The 14510-nt window shown below is 34.8% G+C and overlaps 2 protein-coding genes across 2 annotated transcripts in view; both read left to right on the top strand.

Moving 5' to 3' along the window:
• Window positions 1-14510, top strand: part of LOC140447648 (uncharacterized) — a 221085-nt gene that overhangs the window by 16761 nt on the left and 189814 nt on the right.
• On the top strand, window positions 1123-11182 carry LOC140448864 (uncharacterized). Its single transcript, XM_072541988.1, has 2 exons — window positions 1123-1524; window positions 11078-11182. Exons 1-2 carry the CDS (start codon window positions 1123-1125, stop codon window positions 11180-11182), a joined length of 507 nt encoding a protein of 168 aa, XP_072398089.1.

Raw genomic sequence — 14510 nt, 5'->3', positions numbered from 1 at the left:
ACTTTTCGCAAGGGCAACTTCTTGAATCGTATTCTGGTCTATCTCACGAAAGTAAACTTGTCTAACTTTATACAATTCTAACAATCTATTCCCTGCTCTTGTTATTATTATTATCTAATGTGTATCAGTATTTAGTAGTATTTAAATATATGTAAATAAAGTTTAATAGCTTCAAACGATATCTAACTAAAATTATTATTTAATAACAGTAACATTAATAATTATTTATCATTTGAGCAACCACAACATACTTAATGGGTTTACTATTGATCATCCTTGATATTTAAACAGACCGAATTATTAATAGTGCTCTTTATAAATTAATATTCAAAACACGAAATTTTTAAATTTTAATAATTTTTTTATTAAAATTTTTAGAATGTGATCAACTCATCACCTTCATGTTCGTATCTACTAATAGAAAAGATTTAATGAGCTGGACTAAAAAAACAAAAACTGTATATTTCTGTGTATATATACTTTACTATATATATATATATATATATATATATATATATATATATATATATATATATATATATATATATATATAATGTCATTGTGACATTTAGTTTGTATATCAAAATTTTCCGTTAAGATCTTATAAATATCCAATTTTTAAGGTAAAAATGAACAAAATAGTAACAGAAAATCACTTTTCATTATTTAATAGATCATGAATAATAGCAAGCTGAAGAAGATCTGAATAAATTGGATATTTCTGTAAAGATTTACAAAAAGATGTTACCACATAATTGGATGCAGTCAGATGTAGAAATTAGTAGTGCAACAAACTTTATTGCTAATCTGTTTAAATAATTTATTTCCAATACAACTGATTTAAGTGAAGACGAAATTATTCCCACGTCGAAAACATATCACGCAATGACACTAATTATCAACGATAATGTCTGGGAAACTGATTTTAATCAACGATGGAACTATAAATCTAATTAATATAATATAACTCAATGGTTACTGGCAAAAGCCATTGTACGACAACACTTGCCCCTTACCAACCCGACCTGAGGCAGCGTGGTAAGGTATGCCTCGCGACCCCTTATGAATAAAGGAAAAAGAAAGCCACGGCCCTCATTCTCCGTAGGCCCAACTGACCCCGAGATGGGTAGTTCTCGGGAACCAGTCAGGAGGGCAGAGGGTGCTAAGAATCTGCGGAGTCTAAACCACTACCCAGCCAGATCAACAACACTATACGTAGCGACCTATAACTGCAGGTCGTTAGCGAACCAGGCAAGACTCATAGAGTTAGAAAATGAAGCAGTCAATATTAAATGGGATGTCATCGGAATAAGCGAAGTAAGACGAAAGGACGAAGAGTTAATAGAACTTGAATCGGGCAACATCCTCTATCACAAAGGAACAGAAAATGGACGAACAAGTGGAGTGGGGTTCCTAATTAATAAGAAATGGAAGGATAGGATAGTCGACATAGCAAGCACCTCAGACAGAGTAGCTAGTCTAAGTCTAAGATTATCCAGAAGATACACCATCCAAATTGTGCAAGTATATGCACCAACCATATCCCACTCCAATGAGGAAATAGAGGAATTCTACAATGAAATAACTGAGGTGCTTAACAAGAACAAAAGCCAATTTAAGTATCTAGTCGGGGACTTTAATGCCAAAGTGGGTAAACAATCAAATCAAGAACAATGTGTCGGCAACTTTGGCATTGGAGAAAGAAATGAAAGGGGAGAGAGACTGGTTCAATACGCACATTACCAGAACCTCTCAATCGCCAATACCTATTTTAAGAAGAACCTCAATAGGAAATGGACATGGTTAGCTCCCAATGCAACTACCAAGAACGAAATAGATTTCATCCTAACTAATAAGCTGAAAACCATAAAGGATGTAAGTGTGCTCAACAAATTCCGAACAGGTAGCGATCACAGACTAATTAGATCTCGGGTCGTTCTAAACACTAAACTAGAAAGAATGAAATTACTCCAGAAACCAACTGCAGGGGTAAATATCACTAACCTAAGCAACAACTCGGAACGCTATCAAAATTTAATTCAAGAAAAATTACAAGACCCAACGAATAGCACACACTTAATGGAAACAATCTTAAATTGCGCCAAAGAAGTTGGAGGATCACAAGCACACAACAGCAATAGAAAACTTTCAGATGAAACAACAGCTCTCCTGAAACAACGAAGAGAAATGAAAATTAACTCCAATATTAATAGAATTGAATATACCGAACTGTGCAAAGTAATACGGAAAAAAATCGCAGAAGATATAAAAACCTACAATGAACGACTTGTACAAAATACAATCGAAAACCATAAAAGCTATAGGAAAACCAAGAGGAAGTTGGCAATCGGTAGAAAGCAAATAATAGCATTGGGAAACAACAACGGAAGGATCACAAATAGGGATGAAATAATAAAACATGTAACCGAATTCTATGAGGGTCTATATAAAGCTCCGGAAGCACAAGAAATAGGCGAAGAAGAAATTGCGGTTCAAGAAGATGTACCAGATGTTCTCGTGGATGAGGTAGAGGCAGCTCTTAAGAGCATGAAGAACGGCAAGGCAGCCGGTAATGACGGTGTTACAGCCGAACTTCTAAAGATTGCTGGTAAAACAACTTGGAAAATCCTAGCAAAAATATACACAGACTGCCTAAAATCGAGACATATTCCAAAAAAGTGGAATTCAGCCAACATAATCCTTATTCACAAGAAAGGTAGCAAGGAAGACATTAGAAATTATAGACCGATCAGCTTGCTACCTGTGATATACAAGGTATTCACCAAAATCATTAACAACAGAATACAAAACACACTTGACGCTGCACAACCCCGAGAGCAAGCAGGCTTTAGAAGTGGCTTCAGCACAATGGATCATATTCAAACATTAAGGGAAGTAATGAGCAGAACAAAAGAATATGATCTACCACTGGCGCTAGCATTCATAGACTTCGAGAAAGCATTTGACTCCGTATACCCAAGAGCAGTCATAGAAGCTCTTGTCGACCAAGGAGTAGATAAACCATATGTCGAAACGCTAGCAAATATATACAAAGAGGCCACAGCTAGAGTAAGCATATATCAAAATACCCCAGAATTTCCCACTCAGAAAGGAGTCCGACAAGGAGACACCATATCCCCTAAGCTCTTCACTGCAACCTTAGAAAATATCTTCCGGAAATTAGACTGGAACAACCAAGGTCTATGTATAGATGGAGAATACCTAAACCATCTTAGATTCGCTGATGACATCATTCTAATTGCTAGAAGTCCTGAAGAATTACAACTGCAAATTAATGACCTTAATACAGCCAGCAATGAGGTAGGCCTAAAAATAAACCTAGCAAAGACTAAAATAATGTGCAATGATCTGATCGCCAACGTGGAAATAAAAATTAATGAAACCTCGCTAGAAGTAGTAGATGAATACATATACCTGGGACAGCTCATACATAAATCGGGATCACTACTTCCGGAAATCAACAGACGAATAAAACAAGCGTGGTCAGCATTCGGACGAAATTCCATAGTCTTCAAGTCCAAAATGCCACTATACCTCAAGAAGAGAGTATTTGATCAATGCATATTACCCGTCTTGACATATGGATGTGAAACTTGGATATTAAAGAGAGAAATAACGTCGAAACTCCAAGTAACTCAAAGAGCAATGGAAAGATGTATGCTAGGGATAACAAAGAGGGATCGTAAAAGAATTGAATGGATACGGAGGCAAACCCAGGTGACTGATGTAATCCAAAGAATAAAATCCCTGAAATGGCAATGGGCAGGACATATGGCAAGAAGAACGGATAACAGATGGACCACTAGAACAACTATGTGGTACCCCAGGAATGCTAAGAGACCAAAGAGACGCCCAAATCTCAGATGGGATTATGATATTAGAAAATTAACAGGAACAACGTGGTCTCGAATAGCACAAGATAGAAAAATATGGGCGCAAATGAGCGCAAATTATTACAACAACGTATAACTAAGACATCGTCGAATAATAATAAGAACATATAATAACTTTGAAATAAGGGAGGCTGCACCGTAATTGGAAACGGTTGATAAAGCTGCACATGATGATGATGATGATATATATATATATATATATATATATATATATATATATATATATATATATATATATATCTATATATATATATATATATATATATATATATATATAAATATAATATATATAATATAATATAATATAATAATATAAATAAATATAATTTACATCCCAACATAATTATCAAAATTCTTGCTAGATTCTTCATTTTTGTGCAAAAATTACCTTAGTTTTGAGCGACGTGTTCTTAAATGTAGAAGGGTTATATGTAATACAAATTCAATAAACGGATAATTTTGTCTTTTATTAAGTTCAATTTGAAATCTTTAACGTATTGTGACGTGACTTGGATGTTATGCTTTTGCTTGCTCAGCGTCCTGTGACGAGCTAATCGCAGTGTTCTCTGCATTTCATGATCAGGAAGACTATCAATAAATTTTTGAACATTCAACTTTTCCATCATTTTTTCGGGAGCGGTTGGATAAGCATATCGCAGTAACCTAGCAATATCTACCTCATATTCTTGAAGAGCCTCATCTCGCTTTTATCTTCGATTTTTAAGTTGCTACTGTTAGACTTCTTCTTTTTCTTCATGTGCCATCTCCTCTAAGAAGGTTGGCAACCATCCTGACAATTCCCACTTTCGATACCGCTGCTCTAAAGGGTTCAGCAGAAGTGCAGTTAAACCAAGCTCTCAAATTGTTTAACCAGGAGATGCGTCTTCTTCCGCGACTCCTTCTACCCTGTATTCTTCCTTGCATTATTAATTGCAACAAGTTATAACGCTCGTTTCTCATGACATGTCCCAGATTTGACATGACCCATTGTTCTCAACACCTCGACATTCGTGACTCTATCCACCCAACTTATTCTTAATATCCTTCTGTAGGCCCATAACTCAAAGGCTTCTAATGTCCCTGCTGCAGAGTACTTTTTTCAGTTTGTTGAAAGAATGTCTTGCCTGTCCTATTCTTGCCTTATTCTCTTCTGTGTACTCATTATTTTCGTTAATTATTGTACCCAGATATTTATATTTTTCAACTTTTTTAATTTGTTCTCCATGTATTGTTGTTTTCTTGGCGCTGTTGGGCTTTTGTAATTACCATAACTTGTGTCTTTTTTGTGTTTAGGGACAGTCCGTTTTCTTCACTAACTTCTACCACTCTGTCAACCATTTGTTATAAATCCTTAAGACATTCCGCTAATAAAATAGTGTCGTCGGCAAATCGTATATTATTGATTGGTCGGCCATTTACTTTTATTCCCATAGTTAGTTCTTCTAGTGCTTCCTGGATTATTTTCTCTGAATACAAATTGAACAAAGTAGGAGACAGGACACAGCCCTGCCTGACGCCCCTCTCAATCTGTATTTTATTTGAAAAGACGTTGTTCTCTTTTACCACAGCGATCTGATTATAATAGATAGCGCTAATGATCCTGATGTCTCTCATATCTAAGTTTTTCTTTTTAAGTAATTCGATAAGACGGTTACGTCTGACCTTATCGAAGGCTTTGTTGTAATCCAAGAAACACATATATACTAGCTGATTAACATCCATGCACCTTTGCACAAGTACATTCACAGCGAACAGGGCTTCCCTTGTTCCCAGTGCATTTCTAAATCCAAACTGTTTGTCACTTATGTCTGCTTCAAGTTTGTTGTGTATTCTCCGGTGTATAATTTTTTAAAATATTTTGAGCGTAAGACTCATTAAACTTATCATCCGGTGGTCTTGGCATTCTTTTGCATTTGGTTTTTTTGGTAGTGTAATGAATGTTGACATCAGCCAATCTCTGGGAATGATTCCTGTACCGTATATTGTATTGAATAAGTCGATCAATATTCCAATTTGCTGTTCTTCAATTAACCGTATTATGTCTACAGGTATTTCGTCAGGACTTGTTACCTTGTTGTTCTTTGTTCGCTTTATCGCCTCTAATACCTCATCTTTTCTTATGTCTGGGCCGTTGTCGAACTTTTCCTGCTCTAGTACTATCTCAGTCCGTTCGTCTTTGAATAACTCTTGAATATATTCCTGTCATCTTTTAAGCCTTTCACCGACGTCTATAATTATTTTGCCGTTTTTATCCAGCAGTATGTTTGATTTTTTCTTAATATTAGTGCTTGTTATTTCCCTAATTTTTTTATGAAGGTTTAAGTTATTATGTTTCTCTACCAACTGTTCAATCTCTTCGCATCTGTCACTATACCATCTTTCCTTTGCATCTCTGATCTTTCTCCTTATTTCTCCTTATTAGACTCCTAGACTTAAATTAACAAATTAAAAAAATTAAGAAATAATTCTGAATTACCAACTTGAGACAAACAGTTCTCCCCTCCTCAATCTATTCAGTTAAAGACTATAATGTGTAAACACATACCAAAAATAGATCACTTGAGAAAGGCACTCTGCCGAAACAACTGTAGTGATACGATATTATAATTATTAATTTTGTAGAAGTATTGAAAAGAAAGTTTTCAGTGTTTTATTTTTATGTAAAGCAATATGATACATTTATTTTTAAGAAGATCTTAAAGACATTGTCTAGTATAAATCTCATACATGCTCGATGGGATTCAGATCTGTCGATTGTGCTGGCCACAGAAAAAATGTAACATCTTCATTATGAAACCAATCTCTTACTGTTGCTGCAGTATGTGGCCTTGCATTATCCTGCATGTAACTCAAATCAGGACCTGCATCAGTGACAAGTGGAAGGACAACAGGTTGTTAGATACGATCAATATATTGAGATTAATTGCTTTCTACAAAAACGGGAACAGTTCAATGATGAAAATTTTTTCCAGTCCACATAATAACTTGTAGACCACTATATGGACGAACACCCTACACATGCCTTAGTCTCCCTTGTCGACCAGATCCTCTCCAAACTCTTACTCTTTTTTAATCAGGGTAGAGACAAAACCTAGCTACATCTATGAATAACACAAAACTTCATTCTTGTCCCACTGCACATGCTCTTGTGCCTACCTTAATCTGAGTCTACGATTTCCATGACGTAACATGGAAAACTTCAATGGACGTCTGGCGTGCAAGTCAGTTTCATGTAATCTATTCCTCAAAGTTTGGTCGCATACAGTAATGTTGTGGGTATTTTCTAAGGCCCCATAGAGTTCACGTGCAGTTATACGCACATCTCGACGAGCTAATTCTACCACCGATCATGTCGATTAGTAGTTTCACGTTGACGATCTCCATGTTTTTCAGTGACATTACCAAATTATCCATATCGACGTCTCGAAATCACTCTCCAAAATGGTGTGCAACATCAGCTTATGAAAGACCAGCCTGAATCATATTCACGGCATTTATGATATGAACATGTTAAATGCAGACGCTCCATGACTATCTTTGCGTTTAATATTCTTATTTTAGTAAAATTTTAAAGTAAATACAGACTATCTTTAAAATTTGAAGCACTTTTTCTTTACAGTTTGAAGCAATTAATCATACGAATTTGAGGTGCTGCGCTGTCACTTTTGCCTTAATAAAACAGTGCAGTTGACAGATTTAATTACATTGCATACCTTGGTTTGTAGAGAACAAGTTTCCAAATCGAATGGTATGTATTAACAAAAACGTTTTTAAGTTTTTATTGAAAAAAGTGGAATAATAGTGGTGTTCCTTAGACATTTTTAATGTGTGTATCTAACTTAATAATTTCTGTTTTCACTTAATAATTTCTGTTGGGTAAAACTGGGCAACATAATTTAACTTTACTCTTTATAATTTGTAAATGAAATGATAAACTCTACTTGGAAATGCATGATAGCACATATAATTGAAAGAATGAAAGATTACAACGGTCTTTATCCTTCCACCGGTAAGGTGATCTGTTGTAACATGCTGGTAACCTTGGTCTCTGACACCGACCTTTTTAAAAATGAATATCTTTAGTTGTATTTTTCAATTAATATTTTAATGTATCTAAATATGTAATAGAACTGTATTTAAATAATTATATAGCAAGAAATAATCAATTTTTATTTATATTAAAAAAACATTTATTTATATAACTGTGCCATCAATAATTATTTTCAAATGCAGTAAAGGTAACGAAATAATGATTTTATTATAAAAAATTACTTATAAAAATAAACATAATGTTTATTGTATTTTAAATTGATACCAGGATATTAGAATTGATCTTGAACAGATTTTAAGTAATCAAAAAAACGTAAACATTTTACATGTTTACATAATTCAATGAACATCTGGAATATATAAAATATGTGTATGTAAACAGTTTAGAAAAACCTGCAGTGAAATTGGTGCTGTTATGCAGTCGGCCAATATCAATTTCTTAAGTTTGATTCTAATTTTTTTTTAATATACAGTGTTTTCAGAAATGCTTTTTATAAAAGACAATTGCTCAGTCATTTTATGTTCCATTTAATTAATTTTGATTACTTTTTTTTTGAGGTTGTAAAAATCTTTTAGAGACGTGTGTTGGATTCAGAGTAAAAGGATACGTATTAGTGCATTTCCCCTCTTGGAAGTCGTGCCCCCGGGTGCGTCCATGATGCCCTATCTACCAACTAAAGCTACGCTCAGCCAACGCGCGGCTAGTCTTGTTTAGACCGTCCTAACACGCATGCGCGGCTTCCTTCTGTTTTTCCCTTAAGTGTTTATTCCTGCTGTCGTTCCCTTTCTAGGATCTCTTTTCTTTTTATTATTCTAGTTATTGTCTCCAGGATTTCTTTGTATTCATTTCATCCTCTTCCTGCCACTTCCATTATGTTTTTCGTCCTAACTTCTTCCACCCCTTCGTATAACTCCGCCCTCTCGTTTGTGAACCTTTTGCAATCGAACGCACTGTGTTCCGCCGTGTCGTTAACCCGCAGTTAACACAGTTACTGTCTTCTTGCTTCTCTATCCTTACCGGGTAGGCTCTGAAAACCGTGCACGTCCGATATGAGTGTTCTTGTCCATTCAGCCCTATGTTCGTTCTCCCACTCTTCTTGCTATTTCGCGTTGGTCATACCGCTCTCATCTGCTTTCTCGTTTCCACTCTTGTCGTACGTGATTGCTCTTTCTCTCACTAGTAGGTGATTGGCGACACTCCTGCTATCACCTATAAGGCAACTGTCGAAGTAGTCTTTATGCGCAGACGACCCTCAGCAGGGCCTTTCTCAGAGTTTTCTCCAGAATTCTTCTGTATTTTTGTTTATGCATTACCTGCTGCCAGGGCAGTGGCGCAAAAGATTTAATTTCGAATTATACCAACTTTTTAATGAACCAGATGTCGTAACGTTCATTAAAACACGACGACTTAGACGGGCCGGAGACATAATACGAATGCCTGACAACATGATTGCTAAAAAGCTAACGACAGGAACACCTATAGGAAGAATAATCAGGCCGACCGCGAATTAGGTGGTTAGATGGAGTTAAGACCGACTTTGGGATACTAGAGATCATTAGATGGCAACACGTTGGCAGAAACCGAACAGAATGGCGACTAATCTTAAAGCAGGCCAGGATCCACAGAGGATTGTCGAGCCAAAGATGATGATGATTACCTGCTGCCATACTGGACCTGTGTATAGTATGGTGGAGTGGACCACTTCCATGAGAATTCTCCTTCTACCTGTCCCCGGACCTACTATGTTGGCATGATCTTTGTTTACGCCGCTGTTCTTTGATTGTCTTTTTTCGCAGCATATATTATGTGTTCTTCGAAGCTCTATTTGGTGTCCAGTATTATTCCCAGATATTTGACTTAATTGACAGGTAGGATATTTTCTCCTGCTAGAGTGAAGGAGATATGCTCTCTCGCTCTTGAATCTTAAAGATTATGGCCTCTGTCTTCTATGTGTCTAGCGTCAGTTCTCTCTCCTCTAGTCACATCCTAACTAATTCAAGGGCTGTATTTGCTCTATATGGGCCCATTCTCAACGTGCTCCACTTGTATGATCAGGTCGTATGCGTAAACAATTGCCTGAATTCCCTCTCCTAGGTTTATCTCCAATATGTCATTACAAATGATAAATTTTTTTCTGTCAACCAAGATATCATATCCATTTTTTTTAGAATTACTGGTGGGTGCTTTATTAATTTGTACATCATGATATGACGCATTATCAGTAACAACAACAGATCCAACAGGCAAATTGGGGATTAACTGTTCTTTCATCCATTTTTCATAATTTTCTGAATTCATATCATCATGATAATCTCCTGTCTTAGCTCCTGACTTAAAAATCAAAAGGGCATTCTGTATGAAAGCCATCTCCCCACCACCAAGTACGATAACCAACTTACTTCCTTTTGGTACGATAACCAACCTACTTCTTTTTGAAATGTTTTTGAACAATCCTTTGCCACTGTCATCTGTCCAGCTATTTGGTGTAGTGTGTCCATAGGTTTCATCAACATATACAATTGACTTACCTTCGCTTCTGTAATATTTAATTTTGTCCAAATATTGAATGCGTAGAGCACGAATATCATTCCGTTCAATTAATAAACGTTGATTATCTTTCGTTTTCTTCCATTTGAATTCCAAATCTTTCACAATTCTGTAGAGAGAACTCACACTTCCAGTCCACTCTTACACCTCTTCAAGCCTTTTCTGCAAAAGCTTCAATGATTCACACGGCAATGTTCAGTCTCATGAAAACGATGATGATTTCTAATGAACTGTTTGTCTTACTCCTTGTTTAATACTGGTTCGATTATATTCAGGAAATAGTATTTGCATATATTAATACATTGTAAACTATTCCTTTGGATTCTGATGTCAATCTGATCTGTTTACTCGTACTACACTTAACCATCTCCATTCTAAAAAATAGTTCTAATACGCGTGGTAGCACCTTTCTTGTTCAGACTCGACAACATAATGAGACTAAATTACGAACTCGTTTCAAATCCAGTGACTAGAAATTCTCGGAAATAATTCTTATCAGTTCTTTGTATGTCCTTAACGAGTCGTTAAGGAGTCATTAATAATTACTTTATAATTACGGTTTAAGGTAACTGATACTAAATTGGAAATTAACTTTTACCAAACTCATAGTAGTTTGAATCAGAAGAGTATCAATTATCAAAGATGGTATTATAACAAACAAAAAGTTTGATATCTCTAAAACAATTTGTGTGCAATCAAACTCCGTTTATTATTTAAGTGAGTAATAATTTTGTAATTAGTGCGATTTCAAATAATTTAATTTGTTTAATATTGCAACGCCATTGCATGGGTCGGATCATAAATATTCTATTATCTGCGCGATTAACTATTTCATGGAAGTGCTCGCCACTCGATTTGAAATAAGCTGTACGATAGTTTATTTAAAATATTTGAAAATGACATAATTTACCATTAACCGTTATTGACCCTTTGTTGTTTAATCCATTGTACCAACTATAATAAACGAGTAGTTCGTCTACCAACCAACAACAAATCCATTTTATGAAAGAATGTAAAAGGTATTAGGAACAATATGGGGTTATTATAGTCAGGTAGTAAAATATTACTCACAGCTCTCTTGGAAAAACCTGTAATGAAGATCAGAATTTATTGAAATGTGCACTTTTTGAGGATTAAGCCAGCTTTCATAGAAATCATTATATAAACAGACAACTGTCATTAAAATTCGACCACTAACCTTTACTTTTAAATGATTCATACATAAGAAATAACTTTGCCGTTAAATATTTAAAGAATTAATCATCAATCTGCTAGTTTTATTGATTTGCTGTAGATTATTAGTTTAACACAGTTTTCACTACTGTTCTGAACCGTTTCATTATTTATTCATGTCATAATAGTAAAATTATTATTAGAATATTTCTATTTTTGTAAGTGCGTGGTTATTTGATGTTAATTGCACACGTTTATATTTTAGTTGTCTATTTGACTGCCTTAAAAGTTAATTTAATATACGGTCGAACACATATCTACCTGGTTTACAAAGAAAATGTAGTGTTTAATTTTTTTTTATTTTTTTAACTACTTTTATTGTGTGCCTTTATCTTGGCCTTTCTGTACTTCTTCGGCTATTTAGTGATTTATCTCTTGTTATTTTTCCTAGCTTGTACTCTGCAATTCTACTTATGTGGCCGTACCACCCCTTTTTGTGTCTTGTATCCTGTCGTTTGTAATTTAAAATTTTACCGTGGGCGTTGCCAGGTATCTTTTCAGGGAGTGCATCTACACATACTATTAACCAATATAAAATAATTAAATATAGAACTATACATGTATAGCTGGTAGAATTAAACGGACATTTGTTCAACAAATTAGGATGGCGATATTGCTACCATTTAGAGCGTACTAAGTCTTGTAATTACTTCCAATCCGAAGGACCACCCACTGGCGTGGGAAATAAGAACACAAGCAGTTCAAACAATACGTAATTTAATAATTGAATGTTACTACAACTAAGTTAATATCTAGCCAAAGTTTTAGCGCAAGTTCTTTATTGAAATAGCCCCGATCACTGTCTATACACTGGTCCACGACACACTACAAACACAAGCACTGATACAGATTAAATATTACTACTAACTATCACTTAAACTAAGGACGTTTTCTTATATGTGAATAAACTTGATAACTAATGAGCGTTCAGCTTTTGACTCTAAGTTATATAACGATAACTACAATGCGCGAGATAAAACTCTAAAAACAAGAAGCGACCAGCTCAGCTGGGATACAATTTGTTACTTATTACGCGATAGTCTAAAAACTCTTAAACCAAAAATGCGACGAATTATATCGAATTCGAAACTAAAAACTAACTAATATGCGAGCGACCAGCTAAGCTAGGGTACAATTTTATACTGACTTAAAATTCCGATTTTCAATACCTGACTATTGAAAGGGATTTTCGAGCGGCGGGAGACAACTTCGATATTTCTATACAGAGGTAGGTAAAAACCGACCTTTTGAATTCTTGTCTAACAGAGAAATTTTTGGAATTGGTCGGAGAAAGTTAATCTACGGGTAAACATATTTTTTAAATAAATTTTCGACTTTCATGAGAATTTACCTAGGTAGAAGTTAAGAATTGTAAGTTAATTTCTACCAGTGGCGTAGCAACACTTGGATACATTTCTTACAGAAATTTATCCAATAGCTATGTACTTTGTTTCCGGACAAAGGGGTGTAATTGCACCCCGCTGCCGGCGTCTATATATGTTACAACTATGTTTGAGATATATATTATGTTGTCTGCCCCATACAGCAGTAATGTGAACTTTAGTTACTTTTCAGTACTGGTAACGGTTAGTTACTTTTTGTGTTAAGACTCGTTACTTTGCAACGGTTAGTTCTCATATATCGTATATTATTATATATGTTTTAAAAATATAGAAGTAAGCTCATAACAATAAAATTTAAGATAAGACATGATAGCCTGTTTCATGTGTAAGAGGATTGTAAACAAAAAGAGCAGAAATTTTTAATTATCAAAAAGTATATTCTAAATATAAAAAATAAAATAACTAAAAATAACAATGAAAAAAAAAAATAAAAAAACTTTTAAAATGTACTTTAATTATTATAGGTTTTCATTGCAGTTTAAAAATAAAATAGTTTCATCATTTTTTGATTTCAAGCGGTTTCTTTGTTCCGTAATGACTTGGCCTGCCTTAGAAAAGACACGCTCACATGGAACGGATGTAGCAAGTACTGACAAATATTTCTTTGCTAATACCGCAAGCCATGGATATATCTTTTCTCTTTCCTTTCACCAGAGCAGAGGATTTTGTTTTCTTTCTAAATTCGCCTCTTCTGAAAACATTTTTAGTTCAGCAATAGCCACTGCCGTTGGGCTTTGTAGGCTTTGTAGTATTTGAAGATTTGACCAAGTTGTCAAAATATTGCCAAATGATGTCGTTACTTTCTGTACTTGACGTCTCCGTCAACGGTAACTGATGTGTATCATTAGAAGGCTCTGGGGCCGTATCGTATTGTTGACTTTTTTTAATTAGCCCAACTAATTCTTCTTGAAGTCTCTCGTTAACCTTTTTTAAACAGTCATTATTATTAAATCCCTTAGTTTTAAACCTTAATAATAAGAATTACTTTGGACAGGGATATTTGTTTTTCGGAACTCATTTCTACAGTAACAGCCTCAAATGGTTTTAATATTTTACAGAATTCCTCTAATAGTAACCATTTTTCTTGCGTCGGTAAACTTACTGGATTATGCGAAACAGCAACTGTGGCAGCTAATGGGTTACATAATTTAACTACCCTTTCCAACATATAATATGTTGAATTCTACCTTGTTTGCACATCATTAATTAGTTTTAAAGGAGTAGCAGTGGGATTCATTTGAGACTGAGTTTCAAAAAATTTAACGGTGGCTTGAGAACTCCTATGATGTGATATGACTCCTAAATGTTCGACTATTTTTTTAACTTTTTTTTGCAGCTTTTTAACGATCAGATTGATAGTGT

Source organism: Diabrotica undecimpunctata, chromosome 8, assembly GCF_040954645.1.
Source record: "Diabrotica undecimpunctata isolate CICGRU chromosome 8, icDiaUnde3, whole genome shotgun sequence".
Classification (NCBI taxonomy): domain Eukaryota; kingdom Metazoa; phylum Arthropoda; class Insecta; order Coleoptera; family Chrysomelidae; genus Diabrotica; species Diabrotica undecimpunctata.
The sequence above is the reverse complement of the archived record's forward strand: the minus strand, read 5'-3'. Positions and strand labels throughout refer to the sequence as shown.